Consider the following 18,821-nt stretch of genomic DNA (forward strand, 5'->3'; position numbering starts at 1 on the left):
CCAACTAAACAGAAATAGAAAAGTGTTAATACCTTTTAAGACATGGTAGCATGAAAATAGATTCACTAAATGAGAATAAAGGGATGGAAATTCTTATGTCTAGCACTTGGGGTCATTTTCCTTTGGGAAGTAGACAGAGGCTAAATGATAATTTTAATAATTGTATAGGAGTAAGGTCTGCTTGAATGAGCTCCTTGGATCATTTTAGGTTGGGAAAAAGGAACAATAGCTTTGTATACAACATCCATTCTTAAAAGTACATTAAGGTAATTCTGGTTGGTTTGTTTCACCATGTAGTTTAGTGCAAAAAATTCTCCCTACTGATGAGGTAATTCTGGTTGGTTTGTTTCCCTGGGTATCTGACATACATAAAAGAAAATCTAAAGCACCATGTAGTTTAATGCAAAAAATTCTCCCTACTGATGAGGTAAGACCACAACAATGACCAGAAAGAAAACTGCAATAGAAACAACCCGCTGAACTATTTTTTTTTTTATCAGTTTCAATTCTAGTATTTAACAGAATAAAGATCCAAAAGAGACAATTATAAAAATCAAAGTCTAATTATGTTTAATTGGTATCAGAAGAGAGTATTATTGAACTTAAAAAAACTGATGAATACCAAGTCACAAAGCTGATAAAAAATACCAAGTCACAAAGCTGATAAAAAATTCGAAGTAGGTTATATGAGATGGATGAAAAAGATACGCAAACACCATGTGAAAGCTTGTGTGTACTTTAGACACAAGCCTGATCATTCCATAAAACTGACATTCCAATTTACCAATAAGAAGTTCCAAATGTGTACTCAATAATGTGGAATTAAAACATGAAAAAAGTCACAATTCATGGAGAAACCAACAAATCTATAAAAGTATACAACGTTAACTGTAGTAAGCAAAGAAAAATGGTTATAAAGATTGAAACATGCCCAATGGCCAAAAGCACACATTGCTTTCAAAGACATGGTATACACTTTATAATTAATGTTTATAAGGGCTTACTGCCAATCACCCTTTTCCTTTCCCCTTTCTGTCCTCTTCACCCCATTTTCCCTGACTGAACTCAGGGCTTGAACTCACAAGCTTGCCAGGTCAAGTGCTCTATCCCAATGTGTATTTTTAAATATATCCATGTCTCTGAAACATAACATTACCAAAATACACTAAAAGCACTAGTGTATGTGTGTGTGTGTGTGTGTGTGTGTGTGTGTATACATATATGTATACACATATATGTATATATATATATGTAAATTGATGCTAGGCCACAGAGCAAGTTGCAATTTGAAACAACTAAAATCAGAGTATCTTAACCATAATTCAAGAAATTATGTGTGAGAATTGGGTTTGAACAAAGTACCCTTGGATACTTTAAATTCATACATTCAGAAGAAGCAATTAATATGCCAGGTTAAAAAAAACGTTCCTCACACAAATAGCACAGATTATTATTAGTAGACTCAACAATTCTGTAGAAATAAGTCAGGATCTGCTCTTTTGTTTTTGTTTTTGGGTCCGGTCGTGGGGCCTGAACTCTGGGCTTGAGCACTGTCCCTCAGCTCTTCAGCTCAAGGCTAGCACTCTACCACTTGAACCACAGCTCCACTTCCGGCTTTTTTCTTTTTTCTTATGTGGTGCTGAGGAATCGAACTCAGGGCCTCAGGCATACAAGACAAGCGCTCTACCACTGAGCCAACTTCCCAGCCCCTGCTCTTTTGTTTTTTAAAAAAATAAATATTGATTAAAAAAAAATGTCAACGAGGAAGCAAAGGTACAAAGATAAAATATAAGAGAGCAAACCATCAATTTTACTAATAGCATTACCAAAACTTTTTCCTTATATGAAGACCTAAATAGTTTCAACAGTGATTTCTACCTATCATTGTTATTCCAGGAATACAAATTTAACATAGCAAACAAAGTCTATAATTCTCCATAATAAATTATGGAGAAAAATCAGTGTCAGTGAAAAAGCCTTGAGAAACAAACCTATTCATGATTAAAAATGGTAACGTGGAAAAACAATGTTTTGATCAAAGCTATCTCAGAAAAAGTACAGCAAACACTTTCAGCAGTGAAGCAAAGTTTTCCTTGTGAGAAGAGACAGGAATGGTACCTTTTCTATATAGCACTAGACTGGATATCTATGTGTTAGTGCAACAGAGCAAGAATATTAAATACAAGACCATTATTAAAGGGAAAAATAAAGCTGATGACAGTGTATATTCACAAATTATCTTTTGAAATAAACTATTAGACTGAGTTTCACAAAGTAGTTGAATACATTTCAATATATAAAAAGCAACTGACAGTATTTTGTAAGATAGTATCAGGTAACAGAATTGATGAAAACATGCAGGCTCTTAAAAAGCTGTCAAATAGAAAACTTTTAAAAACATACAAATGTAAGTATATACCATGCTCACAGATAGATTCTCAATAAAGAATAGCCTGACTATAAAACAAATACCAAAAAAGCAAGGTCCTATAGACAAGAAAAGATGAGAACGCTACTACATCTTAATTACCTTAATGCTAGGTTAAGCCAACCCTCCAAGACCTCTGTTAGCTAACAAATTTTATGGAATTGGATTTGCTGCTAAAGTAGTGCTCCAGAGCTTTGAAAGAATGGTCTTTGAATACGTAAACATATGCCAACAAGAACAAACCCAAAACTAAAGCAATTTAAACTATACACAATAAATTCTAGGTGGACTATAAAAATAAATAGCGAAGACAAAACATCTTTCTTAGAAAACAGATTGGCTTCATAGATTTCAATTAAGATTGTTTTTAAAACAAGGCATATCACATATTAAGAGACTATTAGAATGATTAATTCCTAGACAATGTACAACACAAATGCTGAACTCACACAGGACATAAAACCTATTTTTTGGGGGGAGGGGGGCATTGGAAATATGCACTACAATCAACACCTTAAGAGGATTTCCAAATTGCCTATTTCATTAATAACCTGGAAATGGCAAACTAAACAGAAAATCATGAACTATTCACTACCCAGAAAGACAAAACATAATGAGAAGGACTGGCAGGGTGATGATGCACACCTATAAATCCCTGTACTCAGGAGGATTGCCAGTGCAAAACAGATGCTAACTTGGAAGATTTTGACAAATTCAGAAAGCAGTAAATACAAAAAAATACAAATCCTATATTCCTATTTAAAACAGTTCAAAGAATAGGAACAATAAAATGTTTAGGTAAATACTTACGTGTAAAAGCATAAATCAAAGTCATTTCCATAAAAGGAGTGATTACCTTCTGGAAAGAGAAACAACCTGACAGTGACTGGAAGGAATCACAAGGCTTCTGTAATGCCCGCATATTGTTTCAATCTCCTAATCTACTTTGTGGTAATTAACTAGGTTATAATATTTTTGCTGCTTTGTGCTGTATTTCACAAGAAAAATCTAGACACACTGACATTTCATTGGTTTTCTGTTTCCTCGAGTTTTTACCACGGCAACTGCAAATTACTGTTGAGTTCCAAGTGTACCTATTTCTCCACCATCCTCAGTTTGAAGATTAAGGGCAATGAGGAAGACATATGGCAAAATCCACATTAAGCACCTCTAGCATAGAAATTAGCTACAAAACTAAGTAGACATACTTAATACAACTGAGTTGCATTTTAAAATGGTTAAGTTGGTAAATATTGCTATGTGTATTTTAGAATTTTTTTTTCTGTGTACTGTACTAGGCAACATCTCTATACTAAGCTACACCCCCCCCTACCCCGAAGCAAATTTTTTTTTTTTAAAGCAGCAGCTCCAAATTTGATCATCTTAAGGCCTTTGAATATGGAAACAGTAGTAGTCTAAGAGGAAATCTGTATAATAAGCTAGTCCTCTGGCTTCTTGGCTGTGGCTTAGGGATTCAAATGAACACATTGCAAACTCAAGTAAGTTAATGAAAACTGAATTTGTCTTTGGACCTGCTACCTCAATGCCTTCCTTATATATACTAAAAGCAAAACAACTTTAAAAGCTATTTTGCCATCTAAAACTTGAAGGTCACATTGTTGGAATTCCACTGTATTGTACAATATTAAGTAAACATGAATAATTATTTTAAGCCAATTATCCCACATTCCAATGTGGTCAAACAACTATTTTCATATTTTGCTACAATACAAGCACAAGTTACAATACAGCAGTTACTTACAAGATACATCAAAATCCCAAATCCAGTTCTCTAAGAAAGGTGTAAACATTTTCTCCCCCATGAGAAAATTCTACAATTGAAGAATTTACTGATGAATTATCAGAACTTTATAAAATCTATTTGTAAGATTCTTAACCTTAAATAGAGAAAATTCTTCTTTGGCTACATTTCTCCTGTTTTTCCAACCCCATGTCAAATGTCAAGATCAGATTTCCCCTTCTAGGGTAAAAAGGCAACATAACTAGTTGAACTAATTTTTTTCATACATACTACCTTGGCAAAGTATGTGATTGGTACTGTATCTCCTTTCAAAAACAAGAGTCCTTTTTTACTTTTTCAGATAGGGTCTCAAAAGTCCAGCCTAGCCACCACAGTCCCCCTACCTCCACTCTACTTCCTGAGGAGCTGAGAGAATAGGTGTGAACTACCATGGCAGCTTGTTTTTGAAAGTCTGCCTAATTTAGCCCAGGCTGGCCTTGAACTGAAATCCACTGTCTCTGCTTCCCAAAAGACAACACTTAACACAAAATTTGAAGTAATTTTATTTCTCCTAAGCTAACAACTTTTCTGCATTGAATTAAAGCAATAAAGTAAAATAAAATCCCCAATGACACGGTATCAGAAATCCAGATTTAGTTATGCTTTTATTTGTGAAAATGTTCAGCCATTTTATTGGTCTGTAAAAGAACCATCATCTGGGTCAAAAATGAATTCTATAAATCAAAGAATATTCTACACCTTGAAAAAGAAAATCAGCAGTAACATTCTCACTGAACATTGTAATTACATTTTTCTTCATAAAAGGTACATACTATTCTGCACTTTTCCACTCAAAGCAGTGGTGTGTTATGCTTGTTATATATATATATAAAAAAAAGTTTACATCCTGTGGCAGGAAAAACCCTTTCTCTTTCACTTTTACTAAACTGGAGAAAATTTTCAAGTCTGTATAAAGTTGTCTATAAGCTGGAAAATGAACATGTTCAATCTCCATTTATATTTTAGTGCATTTTTGACAATAGTCACATTTTTAATAAAAGTAAGAAAATGTATACAGTACTAAAGAGTTTCATCAAATGTTTTTAAGATTAAGAATATGGAGCACAGAATAAAATCATTGTGATGAATGAAACTCATATAAAATGAATAAAAATGTAGGCAAAGTTTACAAATCCTTTGTCATTTTGAAGACACACAGAAAATGAACTTTGGATACCTATCCATTTTGAGTGTTTTCCTTAATCTTTCCTGTAGACAGTACTAATCTCAGTATTAAGGTACCAAGCCTCTTCCTGGTGAGCAACATTCTCTGCAGTTGCCATGATTTCCAAAGGATATAAATTTAGCCCTTGAATGAATAATGCATGAAATCTACAAGTACCTGGTGAAAAACAACTGCTAACAGCAGTAATCATGTATCAACAAAAAAACCTAGTTCAGTCAATTAGTTACTCAGAGGTCCATCTTCAAAAGGCAGCTTCCTAAGCAACAGTAAACAATAGACAATGTACATTTGATGAAACATTCTTTGCACTGGAGAAACATGAAAATAAATATAGTATAACTTTTCTAATACCTCTCTCTTAGACCTGTACTAGTTTACTGGTTCAAGAAGCTCTCATTACATTTTGTCATTTGTATTTTACATATTGCTATTTGGGTAATTCAAACAAAATGCAGGTCTTCTGTAAAAGAATAAAAACAATGACAAGTATGCATGTGCCAGGGACCAAATTAGAGGGTTCTTTGGTGCAAATAGTCCAAATTCTCAGATTTGAAGGATAATATGTACCAATAAAAAATCTGCTGCTGGACGTTTACAGCAGTGCTCTGTCCTGCTTCACATTACAAATTGATAAAACAGTTGTTCTCAATAAGCCAATTTTATTTTTTTAAGTGAGGCATTGCCAGAAAATTTTGCACATTAACCTGGACCAATGATATAGTTCTGTACCCTCAGTTGTGAAACACGACGTGAGCTAAAGGCAAAGACCGGTTCTCACAAAGACACTGCTTCAAGTCCGGAGCCAGAACAGTGTTTAAACAGTCTTCTTAGATATTTTCTTGCCTTTCTTAAAAACTAGCTTATTTTTAATGTAGCCACGCTTCCTTTTAGTGGTCTAAAAAGAAAACACAACATACGGTATTAGTTCAGGTTTTTTACCTATGGTTGACTTTGTTATATTATCTGTTATCATATTAGCTCTGCCTGGCACTAGACCCTGAATAGTACCATTACCTGCTTCAGGAAGAATATACTAAGAACTCTGAGACAAACCTAAGAGCCCTGAGGTTTAAGATGGAAGGAAAGACTACCGCCACAGCATTCCCCATCATACATTCCTCTTAACTTCTAACTACTAGTAGTTATAATTTCTCAAATTTCCAGGCATGACAGAATATAACACTAGATTAAGGAAATCAGAAAATGGTAATGCTTTGCTAGTTTAGGAGTCAGCTGTGTCAGAAATGTAAGTTTACCATTTTTCTGTAACAATTTAGGATATGACTAAAGTATCTTTAAACAAGTATTTTCTGGTTTTAAATTACTGCAAATGTAGTGACCGAAATTACTGCAAAAAATGTTTAATAGGTTAAATAAAACTCTACAGGGTAAACTATATCAGCATATGTGTATCAATTTGACAATCCTTTTCTAGATATTGAAGAAATTTAACTATTCTTTGGGATTTAATGTACCATCAAATTGCTAGATTAACAGATTAAGGACTGTTAAAATCTGACTGCTCAATTCAATTTTTATATTCAAACAACTCTTAGAGGAAGCATTACCAACAGGATAAATATAAAATCATATTCTTCTTATTCAAAATTTCACTTCAAACAATCCGTAATTTTTTTCAACATTGACAAGAACACATGGTAAAATGTAACCAACCTTCTTTATGTTACAAAAAATTAGCTATTGCTAATTAGTTACTCATATTTTGCTCTTTTATTAGGAAGTTTTGTTCTTTTGTTTGTTTTTTGTTTTTGTTTTGGCTGGTTCTGGGGCTTGAACTGAGGGCCTGGGTGCTATTCCTAAACTTCTTTTGCTCAAGGTCAGCGCTCTACCACTTGACCCACAGTGCCACTTCTGATTTTTTTCTGAGTATTTTACAGGAGGTAAAGAGGCTCATGAACTTTTCTGCCCGGGCTCGCTTTAAGCCATGATCCTCAGATCTCAGCCTCCTGAGTAGCTAGGATTATAGGCAGTGCCCAATTTAGGTTTTATAAAAACAAAATCTAGGCTGGGAAGGTAGCTCAGTGGTAGAGCGCTTGCCTTGCATGCATGAGGCCCTGGGTTCGATTTCTCAGCACCACATAAGCAAAAAGAAAAAAGCCAGAAGTGGCGCTGCGGTTCAAGAGGTAGAGCTGAAGAGCTGAGGGACCAGAGTTCAGGCCCCACGACCGGAACCCCTCCCCCCCAAAAATCTAAGTGTTATATATTTTAAAAACAGAAAAAAGGTTATTTCCTTAATTATTACGATATACAAACTTCTAACTAGAAATCTTTTTTTATGCAATTTCATAACACACAAAATCAAAACTCTGTGACTGTGCAGTTAACCGAGTCCTAGGATAACTTCTCCTATGAGATTGAACCATTCCAGAAAGATGTTTTACAGCCTTAAATATACCATATTTGTAGTGACAGGAAAATTGTCAGAATGACAGTTCTCCCATAAAGTCAAACCAAGTTAGAGAGAGAAAAGTAGGGGGAAAAGAAACCTTACTTTATAGCATTAATAAAAAATAGAACAGAAAGCATTGACAAACAATTTTTTTAAATCCTTGAAATAATTAAAAACTTATATGAGAGACAAATTATTGTTTGCCTATTTGTCCTTGTTTGGAAAGATTATAGAAAGGAGGGCGAAAGAGGTCAGATTAAAAAAAATTACTGCTTTTGGGAGCTCTCTCATGAGATAGCAAGTTCAAAAACTTAAAAAAAAAGAGTAAAATAAATGTCTTCTCTATTCTGGATGTCTTTGGAATAACTGCTTCTAGGCTTTGCTTCTCTATTCTGGATGTCTTTGGAATAACTGCTTCTAGGCTTTGCTTTGACTTCTGTACTGGCGCAACTCACCTGTTTCTCCTGCCTCAAGCCTGTGAGAAATCAGATCATACAATTTATCATTTTACCTGGAGACTGGAATATCCAATGACTATTAGGATGAGTTAATATTATATGTCATCTTTAAACACGTTAGTCTAGACATGCTCACTTGTTATCAAGAAAATATTAATCTAAAATGTCCATAATATTCAGAACTTTTATAGTACAAAAGTACATTCTGAACATATTTAGTAAATATTCATTACAGGAAAAGATAGTTGCACTTCAATGACTGAAAATAACTCATCTTGAACTATGGAAACCCAAGCATCCATTCAAATACTAGGACTGAAAAGATTAGAGATCTACTTGGCTTAAGTGAACAATAATTATTCCCAGTAATTCATATCAATATTTATTCTAAAAGGATTGTAGAAGTCACACCAAAATTCCTGCCTGCACATTCTGTCATAATAATACGCTAAAAATAAGTAACCTAAGAAATGATTTTTTGCTTCAGAAGTCTCTTTTTTAAATTAGATACAAAGGGATGTATTGTGATATTTTCATACATTCACATGATGTATTATTAATCAAATGTACCTACCCCTCTACTGTTTTATACTACTTTAAAATATTTTAATGGGTTTCATCATTTACTGTTACCCTCTTACTGGTTCCCACCCCTACACGACCATCAATTTAAAGTTGAAATTCTGTATAAGAGAAACATGCAATATTGTCTTTCTTATGCTAATACTTACTTTTATTCAGTGAGAAATATAGTAAAACTTTTTACTAAGAATAGAACATGAAGATGGGATATAAATTTGCTTTGACCAAAGATGAGGAACTAATGACAATTCTATTAAGCTTTAGGATTTTTTCCTATATGTTTGAAAAGCAATGGCCACAGATATTTTACACTACAAATATCTTAACACAAAGAAGCTACATATCTGTAGAAACATCTCAACTTGTTCATGGACAACCATCATGCTATCTAGTAAAGGCTGCTGTTAAGGTGAGCTTACACGTAAGCTCAGTTTGCCAAGAATACAATACAGATGCCTAAGATGTAGATATAAATTATAGTCTTCATAAATTTAGCAAGTAGAAATTTACTGGCTATTTTTAGTAATTTTTTCATATAAACCAACAAGCATTGAGTTACTCTTCTATAACAATGACTACACTTGGCACCCACCTTCTTTGACAAATATTTCTGTTTGGGGGAAATGTTGGTGACACGAGGTTTGTGATTTAGTGTTTCCCTGTTATCAGGTGCTTTCACTTTATATATCCTGACAAGCCAGTGTTCTGATGTAAAGGCTTCCTCCAAATGCTTGAATTTAATGTCCTTATTTCCAATCTCAGCATTACGTGTTCGGTCAAAACCTGGAGGTGTACGAAAATCTAGCTGCAAGAGTAATATTAGTACTGGATGTTAACTGCATTGGAAAAGATTCAGTATCAAAAGGTAGTAAATATTATCATTACTTAACAATTTCACACTTTAAGAAAACAAAAATATAAAGAGTTGCAATGAGGAAGAAAAATTAAATACATCACAGTAAGAATTTTACAGATTCCTTAATAGATCAGTAATTTACAAGCATGAAAAACAAAATAAAGGGAAAAAATCCAACCAACCAACCCAATCAATCAACCCCCGTCACACACACATACATGCAGGGAGAGAACACACATGCTTAGAGAAAACACAGAGAAGGTGCTTGCTTTTTGTTTCAGGTCCTCACAGTTTTGTGATTCTTTGCCGAATACGGTCTTTATTCAGCTGTTTGGGTACTACTGGCTCCTTTAAAACCTTTGGTATCAGCCTAAATACAATCTCTTCAGAGAAATATTTTCTCTAGGCTGGGAATGGTGGCTCACACCTGTTACAACAGTTACTTGAGAGGTGCAGATTAGGAGGACCCTGGTTCCAGGGCAGGCCAGTGAAATTTTTTCAGTCAGATCCCATCTCAACCAATAAAATAGGCCTGAAGGTGAGGAATTGTGATCCCAGCTGCACAGGAGGCCCTGGGATGCTGTAAGTAGGACAATCAGGTCTGAGATCAGTCCAGGGCAAAAAGCCAGACCAGACCCTACTTGAAAAAGAACTAAAAAGCAAAACAGGGTTGTGAGTGTGGCTCAAGGCAGAGCACCTGCCTAGTAAAAACAAGGTCCTGAATTTAAACCCCAGTACTGCCAAAACAAAAAACAGGAAAGAAATTCTAGCCTCAGTTATGTAAATGCACAAACTTAGATAAATTCCACTCTAAAACTTAAAGAAAAAGGACTATTTTACAGTGAATAACCTGCTCTTGCTTATCTATACAACAGTAAAAAGAATACACATTTTATATTGTAGCCATGCAACATTCATAATTAAGGCAGACATGAAAACTGAACACATGCTAACAACATGGCTTAAACTGTAGATAAAAGCAGACCATTCTAAAAATCAAGTCTTGGCCCATATTAGTCATAACTGTACTCTGTAAGAGGATAAAATCTGTTTCACAAATTGAGGCCTAAACAAATCCCTCCAGGTTAGAGAACTATCATGATCCTGGTGATGGTAGAAAATTAGACAGGTAATCAATCATTCCTCTCCTTTCTGGTGAAAACACTTGACTAGAAAGCAATATGGAATTAATTTTTACTGAGACCTTACTTAGTACAAAAACAGTAACTTGGTATTATAGTCATTAATGCTATAAAAATACTTGTATAATTGCCTCCTTAATCCTTAACCCTCTTGAGTTCTAAGTTGGGATGAACTCCTATAATAAAGTCAAAGTTACAGGAGCAAAACAAGTTCATTAGTATATGTAGTGCACATCATACAGGAGAAACATCAATAAAAATTAAACATGAGATATTGCATGTTCAAAAAAGAACAGTAGCCGGGCACTGGTAGCTTACAAGTGTAATCCTAGCTACTCAAGAGACTGAGATATGAGGATCATGGTTTGAAGCCAGTCTGGGAAGCAAGTCCATGAGACCTTTATCTCCAATTATGTACTAAAAAGCCAGAAGTAGAACTGTGGCTCAAGTGGATGAATGTTAGCCTGGAGCAAAAATCTCAGGAACAATACCTACCTAGGCCCTGAGTTCAAGACCTAGGACCAGACAAAAAAATAAAAAATAAAAAAATATATATATGAGAAACTAATGTGTCTTTGCAGATTCCTCTAGTGCCCTCTCTCCAGAGCAGCCTTCTAGAGAAGAATTTAATTCTTATCTTTAGACAGAATAGAGTTTGAATCAAGAAAACTTTGCCTTCATGTTTCTTAATTACTTTTAGTTAAAAAAAGACTTTTATGCGACAGAGTCATATCTTTTTGTTCCATATGGTCTACCTCAAAACCCAGCATCAATCCAACCCCATTATTTACAAAAAAGTAAAGTCGAGTTCAGGGGATAAAGCTTATCTGAGGGGTTACCTGGTTTGAAAAAACTTGACCTAAAACTCAGACAAGGTATGACACAATGCCAATTGTTCCGTCACTCTGCTACAAAGCCTCTGCATATTCACTTATTTTGCAGACCTTTAGACTTTTTTCTGCATCATTCACATTTACTGAAACTGACCTAGACAGTTCTAGCTGTCTGTAGTAAAGGAGAACAAGGATAGAGTGAATATCAAAAGGGACTACATAATCAATCAATTTTTGGCTTTGTTCCACAAGTAGGAAAGAATCCCACTGTTTTCAAGCTGGAAGAGTTCTCTCCTGGAGATAAAGCCTTCAAAAAGTTTGCAGTCAAAAAAAAGGTAGGAAGGCAAACAAAAGTTAGATGTGAGTTAGTGTTAAACAATATTGATATATTATTTTCTAATTTCTCACATAGAAATCTAAATTTAATTAAAACAAAGCATCTTTAGACAAATACATTTCTCTGTATGGCAGATGAGATCAAGATATCATCCTGTTTTCTACAGGAAATTTATGTTTTGAATAAAGACTAACAGAAAAACTGATTTAACCAACCTGCATTTCTCCAAATCTATAGTATGACATTTTATACATAAGGCAATTCAACAAAGTTGGGGATCCTGCTTTGTCGACACGAAATTCTCCTTGTTGGGTGAAATAGTCACCTTCCTAAGAGAAAGAAACCAGAAATCTCTATGTTAATTAAATCTAGCACATCTAAAGCTACAAGGCTCTTGTTTTTCTTTTTCTGTGAGAATTACCTTTTGACATACCTTCATAAAACCACTTTCATTTTTATCTCGCATCCCAAATTAATCTTACTATTTTAGACAACAGAGTAAAACCTTCAGTTTTAAAAGAATGAAACCAACATTATTTAATTGTAAAGAGAGCTAGCCCTATATGCTTCATTCTCATTATTCCTTTCAGACTTTTCCTAATTTTTCCCATATGAACTCTAACAACTCCTCTAGCGGAGAAGGGAATGTTTTAAAAGCATTGATTAAAAAAAAAAAAAAAATCCAAGGCTGGAAATGTGGCTTAGTGGGAGTGTGCTTGTCTAGCATGCATGAAGCCCTGGGTTCAAGTCCTCAGTACCACATGAACAGAAAAAGCCAGAAGTGGCACTGAGCTCAAGTGGTAGAGTGCTAGTCTTGAGCAAAAGAAAGTTCAGGGACAGTGCTGAGAGTAATATTCACTGGGTTAATTTATAGATTAATCACTGCAGAGAACAATTTGGTACTCTAGTTAGAAAATGTAATTTCTGAATGTAAAAAAGTAATTTGATTGAAAAATCCCTTGTCTATAAATTTGTTCTAGATATGTGCATATGGTGTGAAATAAGGAATGCAGAAAATGTAGAAAGTTATCTGCACCACTGTTCTAAGACAAAAACTCAGAAACTTCGTTAACGTTCATCAACAGGAATAGGTTAAATAAATCAAGTAAACACATAATGCCAATGTAAGAAAGGAAGTTCTCCATAGCCTAATACAGAAAATTCTAAAGATATAATATGAACACAGTACACACCTTATTTTTAATTCCTGCTTTAGTTACCAGGGACTTTGGTCTGCTTTTTTTAACTGTCAAAATAAAATTTTACACACATACACATACTGTGGAATGGCTAAATTGATCTGACATGGTGTTATTTCACATTTACTTTCTTATAGTTAGAAAAGTTGAAAAATCAGGGTTGGGAAGGTGGCTCAGTGGTAGAGCGCTTGCCTTGCATGCATGAGGCCCTTGGTTCAATTCCTCAGCACCACATAAGCAGAAACAAAAAAAAGCCAGAAGTGGCACTGTGGCTCAAGTGGTAGAGCGCTAGCCTTGAGCTGAAAAGCTGAGGGATAGCGCCCAGGCCCAGAGTTCATGCCATGACCAGACCCCAGCCCCCCCAAAAAAAGAAAAGTTGAAAAAATATATTCTCAGCAGTTTTCAAGAACATGATATACTGTTATTAACTGTAAATTTAAAAAATTTACAATACATCATTTTTTTCTACACTAGGTAGCCCTAAAGCTAACCTCAAATTTGTAATCCTCTTGTATCTGCCTACCAAATGTTGGGACTACAAGCATTTGCTACCTTTTAAACTTTTGTACTTTAATTTCAATCATGTGAATGTATTATCTATTGAGAAAGTTAAAAAATGATGAGATTTAAAAACACAGAAACTTAGGGCTTCTATATATAAGGTATTTTCAAAATATCTATTTGGGAACACTGATAATTATGTTAAAGTGTGCATACTGGGAGAATATTTCAATACAACTTTAGGAAATGTTTGCTCATCACAGTTAAGGGAAAAATGTCATGAAATTCACATTTGATCAGGAAACTTGGGCTTTATCTCATAAAATGACATACAATGCATTTCTCCAAAGACTCTTTCATTGTGTTTTAGTAGCAACTCTTTCATTGTTTGCATCTTTCTTGAATAGTGCACAATTCTGGATGCTCATTCTTTAAGAGCTCGTAACTAAATGGGGAAAATAAGATAAAATCTAACTACCCAATACATAGGTGTGATTGCTGACATATAAAGAAAAGGGTACACCAGAAAAGGGCTTCTGACAAGTGGTGTATATGTGGTAGGTGAAGGTACTCCAAAAAGGGTCCATGATAAGCACTTGCCAGGGGAGTCAAGGAAAGAAACCACAAGCAAGTTTCAGGGTACAGAGTAGAGTAGCAAAGTGAAAAAACTCCAGGATAAGAAGTTTGGACTTTAAACCAATGGCTTCACTATTCTGTAGTAGCTGTTAGGATAAAGCTTCTTTGACATTCTACAAATTTTCCTAACAGTACTACAAATGAGTTATTTTGGGCATTTTTAATAGTGATGACCTAAGTCTGCCTTGGTGATCTTTATAATTCCAGACCTAAAATAAGACCTAGTATTCAAAGCATTTATCTTGACTGGCCCAAACTAACTTGATCATAACACCAAGCTGAAAGAATTTTAGTTGACTCTTATCTGTCTGTTGCAAGGTCGTTTCCATACTGTTAAAGGATTTTAAGCCAGAAAATCACATGATCAATGTATTATTATTACATGGAAAAGGACTAAGGCAAACAGAAAAATTTCAAGGTTACCAGACCTCTCAGGTTTACAAACTTAAGGGTCAGTATAAAGTAGAAGCAATGGAAATGGAAACAGGGCTAAAGTGAAAGGTTATAAAGAAGTAAAAGAAGTAAATCTTGGTAAAGCATTGTTTCACAGTTAAAAAGAAATGCAGTCTTGAGGGCAGGTTCAGGAATATCCATTATTAGGCAATTTCTTCATCACAGAACATGATAAGAATGTACTTTCACAAAGCTAGATGATATATTCTACTATATTCCTAGGCTATATAGTATAATGTTGTCATATATGTGATTTATTGTTGACCTAAATGTCACATGGCAGATGACTCAAGTATGAGTTTCAAAAAATTAAAACAGGGCTGGGAAGGTGGCTCAGTGGTAGAGTGCTTGACTCGTATGCATGAGGCCCTCGGTTTGATTCCTCAACACCACAAAAACAGAAAAGGCTGGAAGTGGCACTGTGGCTCAAGTGGTAGGGCGCTAGCAATGAGCTGCATTGCTCAGGGAGGGACAATGCCCAGGCCTAAAGTTCAAGCCCCACAACCAACCAAAGAAAACAAAAAAAGGAAAAACAATTAAAACATAAGAAATGCTTTTAATATCTGTAATAGTAGTCGGGGGTAACAACATTAAATGAAAAAATAGGATTATGAAAGCAAATACAAAACAATTAGCAAAATAAAAGAATTATATAGACATGTGAGCTGTCTTTCACATACCTAGGATTCTTACCCAAATATCTAGTTTCTTACCCGAATGTCTTTTGGATGCTCCCCTTCAGCTATCCTAACCATCCAGAGAAATTTGTTGATATCATCACCAGAATAGCCAATAACCCCTCCAAAAATAACCAAAACATAATCTACATCTAGAGTCCTCATGATTTTATAGGCTGCTGTTTCATTAGAAGACATAGCTTTTCCCACCTATAGAATGAAATAAAAATGAGTAAACATTTTTATTTTGTTAGTACATATAGATTATCTCTCATGCTCCAGCAGATATCTACTATTAATTATAACACTAATACAAATTGAATTCATTTAGTTGTAACATATTTTCCCTGTTGAAAACCTTTAAAATACAGAAGTGATTACTTTATATGGATTAGCCATTTGATCCCAAACAGTATCTCATACAAAATAATGTTCTTGCCTTAAATATTTTCAATATTTTCTTAGGCTTTTAAAATAGAAAACAGAAATCAAACATTTTCAAAAAGTTTCTGATTTTGCTTAATTTTCTAGTAAGTAAAATCTATCAGATCGGTCCATAATTCAAAAAAATATACAAAAGTAAATGTCATTCTTAAAATAAGCATACTATGAAATCACTTTATTGAATAAATCTATACAGAAGTATTCTGAGGACTGAACAGAGTACCGACACCCATATTTTCATCAGAATTGAAGTATGAGTGTAAAGTAGTAATAATTTATTTTTGATCACTCAAAAAAATCAAATACCTACCAATGCTATGTGGCTGTTATTCCAGGTGTTATTATCAACCAAAGTAGTTCTATTGGCCATTCCAGCTATCTGATAGCCATAATCCCACCAAGACATCACTCGGGCATGTTCATCTGTATTTTGCCTCAGCCAGAAGTAAGCTTCTCTAAAATCATCTAAGATATTCCTGGTGCTGCAAAGAATCACAATAATCTTTCAAATGGAATCTTAAATGTGAAGAGGCTAACTGAAAAATTTTGCCATTAAATAATTTCACACTTTGAATATGGTAGTTAAAAGCCATTAAAAGTAAGAAAAAAAAGGAAAAGGTAGATTATTGCTTTCCAAACAGGCACACAAATTATCTACATATCTTGTTAAAATAGATTCACTAGTATGAGGCCTCACATTCCCTAAGTCTACTGAAGCTCCTATGAAAGGTGAAAGGCAAGGCAATGTGTAAATCAGGTGTCAAAATTTAACTGCATCAGACATCTGAGTAAAGCTATCTCATACCTGGATTTTTAATTCTGCATATACTTAGAATAAAGCCATGACTTTGCATTTCTAACCAATTTTCACGGTAATGATGATGCACTATCAGTACAACAGAGAAATACTGGTGTATATGATTATATATATAGAAATACTTGGGAAAAGAACATGAAACCTAATCAAATACAGTTCCACAAACATTTGATTTTGTTAACTAAGCTATATTCTTACCCATCATGATTATAAGAGGCCAGGACCACACTTGGACTAGAATAGGCATTGCTTGTGACCCAGGTACAATGAACAGCAAACATCATCAACAGCATCAGCATCAACATGGTAACAATGCTTTTTATATTAGGTCCTAAGCCCTCTTCTGTTTTTTCCTGTTCGGTTACATGTTTCCTCACTTTACCTGCCTGCAGATATAAAACAAAACAAAATCCAAAACACAGAACAAAACAAAAGTTTAGATACTTTCAGCAATTGATTTGCTTCATTAAGACAGTAAAGGAAAATGTTTTAAGAATGTTAATCTATCACTTAATTAGATCACTTTAAAAATGTGTAACTGTTTTCTCCTGTAGGTGACAGGGAGCTTTCTAAAACTCATCCAAGTTTCTGAAGTCAAATGTAAATCAGGTTTCCTGGGAATATACCTAATCCAGGAGTTAAATTTCAGAGTAAAACATCTCCAAATATAAGAGCCACAGCTCTATTTCTCCAGCTTTTTGATGGTGAATTGGAGATAAAAGGACTTTCCTACTTGGGCTGGCTTCAAAGCATGATCCTCAGATAACAGCCTCCTGACTAGCTAGGATTTAAGTATAAGCCAATAATGTCTGGCACTATGTCTTAATTACATAGAGGAGATAATCATATGACCCCCATTCTGGCAACATAACACACACACAAATTTACATCATTACAAATTCTTCACTACAGAAACTGATGTCAATGTTCAGCTATAACCTAGACTATACAGGGCTTTAGAATGCAGGAAAAAATGCATTTATAAAATCAGACTTCCATTTTCCAATCTTACAAAACAAATAGACTTGTTAAAATTAAGATAACCTTAAACACACAAATAAATGCAAAGAAATAATTCCACCAAGAACTAGAACGGAAAACAAGTTCTAAATTACAAGGCTAATGAATCCACAAGACAAAATATAATACATTAATATGTCTTTATGAATTATATTATTAAGGAAAGAATTTCAGTTAATCCTACTATAGTAGGAGGTTTCACTGCTTACTAATACTTAAAAACTTGGTCAATACTAAAACTGAATTTGTACCAAATATAATCCTGTTCTGTTAAGAAAGTAAAGATTAAAAATGAGTAACACTATTTCCAGCTACTAACAGCAAACAAACTGGGGGTGGGGTGGGGTGTGGGGTGTGGGGTGTGGGGTGTGGGGTGTGTGTGTGTGTGTGTGTGTGTGTGTGTGTGTGTGTGTGTGTGTGTGTGTGTGTGTGTGTGTGTGTGTGTGTGTGTGTGTGTGTGTGTGTGTGTGTGTGTGTGTGTGTAATGCTGTTTTTAAAAGTTCAGCCAAATATAATTTTCAACAATCTTTTAATATAGTTAAAACTTCACACTGGGGTGGAGATGTGGCACACTGTTAAAGAGTGTCTCCGCAGTTGCTGTACATATTAACCTTAAGAATAAACATGTCTCTGTGCTTCCTTCCCTCCCTTGTCCTCTGTGCTGGTTTTGGTGCTTACCTCAGGGCCTCACACTCTTGGCTTGGCTTTTTCCTCTTATAGCTGTTGGTAAACTGGAGATAAGAGTCTCCACTTGAGCTATGCCTGGTTAATTGGAGGTTAAGAATTTTTCACATTTGCCTGGGCTAGCTTCAAACTGCAGTCCTCAGATCTCAACAGCCTAAGTAGGATTATAGGTGTGAGCCACACATTCCCACCTTATCTACCTGGTTTCTAATTTACACGATTTAGTTGTGGTCTAAGACCAAAGCTGTGCTCTTAAAAACTGAAGGATATTCAAATTTAAACCTCTACTACAAAGCCATAGTAATCAAAACAGGTTGGTACTGGCACAAGAACAGACCTGAGGGCCAATGGAATAGA

General features: G+C 34.7%; 1 protein-coding gene across 1 annotated transcript in view; it reads right to left on the reverse strand.

Annotated features, from left to right (window-relative positions):
- Positions 1 to 4,714: 4,714 nt before the first annotated feature.
- Positions 4,715 to 18,821, reverse strand: part of Stt3b (STT3 oligosaccharyltransferase complex catalytic subunit B) — a 76,461-nt gene continuing 62,354 nt past the window's right edge. Inside the window, exons 11-16 of the mRNA XM_042666572.1 lie at positions 16,959 to 17,146; positions 16,254 to 16,425; positions 15,536 to 15,709; positions 12,249 to 12,362; positions 9,458 to 9,670; positions 4,715 to 6,310 (exon numbers count right to left, since the gene is read on the reverse strand). Of these exons, the coding sequence (XP_042522506.1) occupies positions 6,230 to 6,310; positions 9,458 to 9,670; positions 12,249 to 12,362; positions 15,536 to 15,709; positions 16,254 to 16,425; positions 16,959 to 17,146 (942 nt within the window). The 3' untranslated portion in view covers positions 4,715 to 6,229. The remainder of the gene's footprint in view (positions 6,311 to 9,457; positions 9,671 to 12,248; positions 12,363 to 15,535; positions 15,710 to 16,253; positions 16,426 to 16,958; positions 17,147 to 18,821) is intronic.

The sequence above is a fragment of the Dipodomys spectabilis genome, unplaced genomic scaffold (genome assembly GCF_019054845.1).
Source record: "Dipodomys spectabilis isolate Male_0828 unplaced genomic scaffold, ASM1905484v1 ptg000365l, whole genome shotgun sequence".
Taxonomy (NCBI): Eukaryota; Metazoa; Chordata; class Mammalia; order Rodentia; family Heteromyidae; genus Dipodomys; species Dipodomys spectabilis.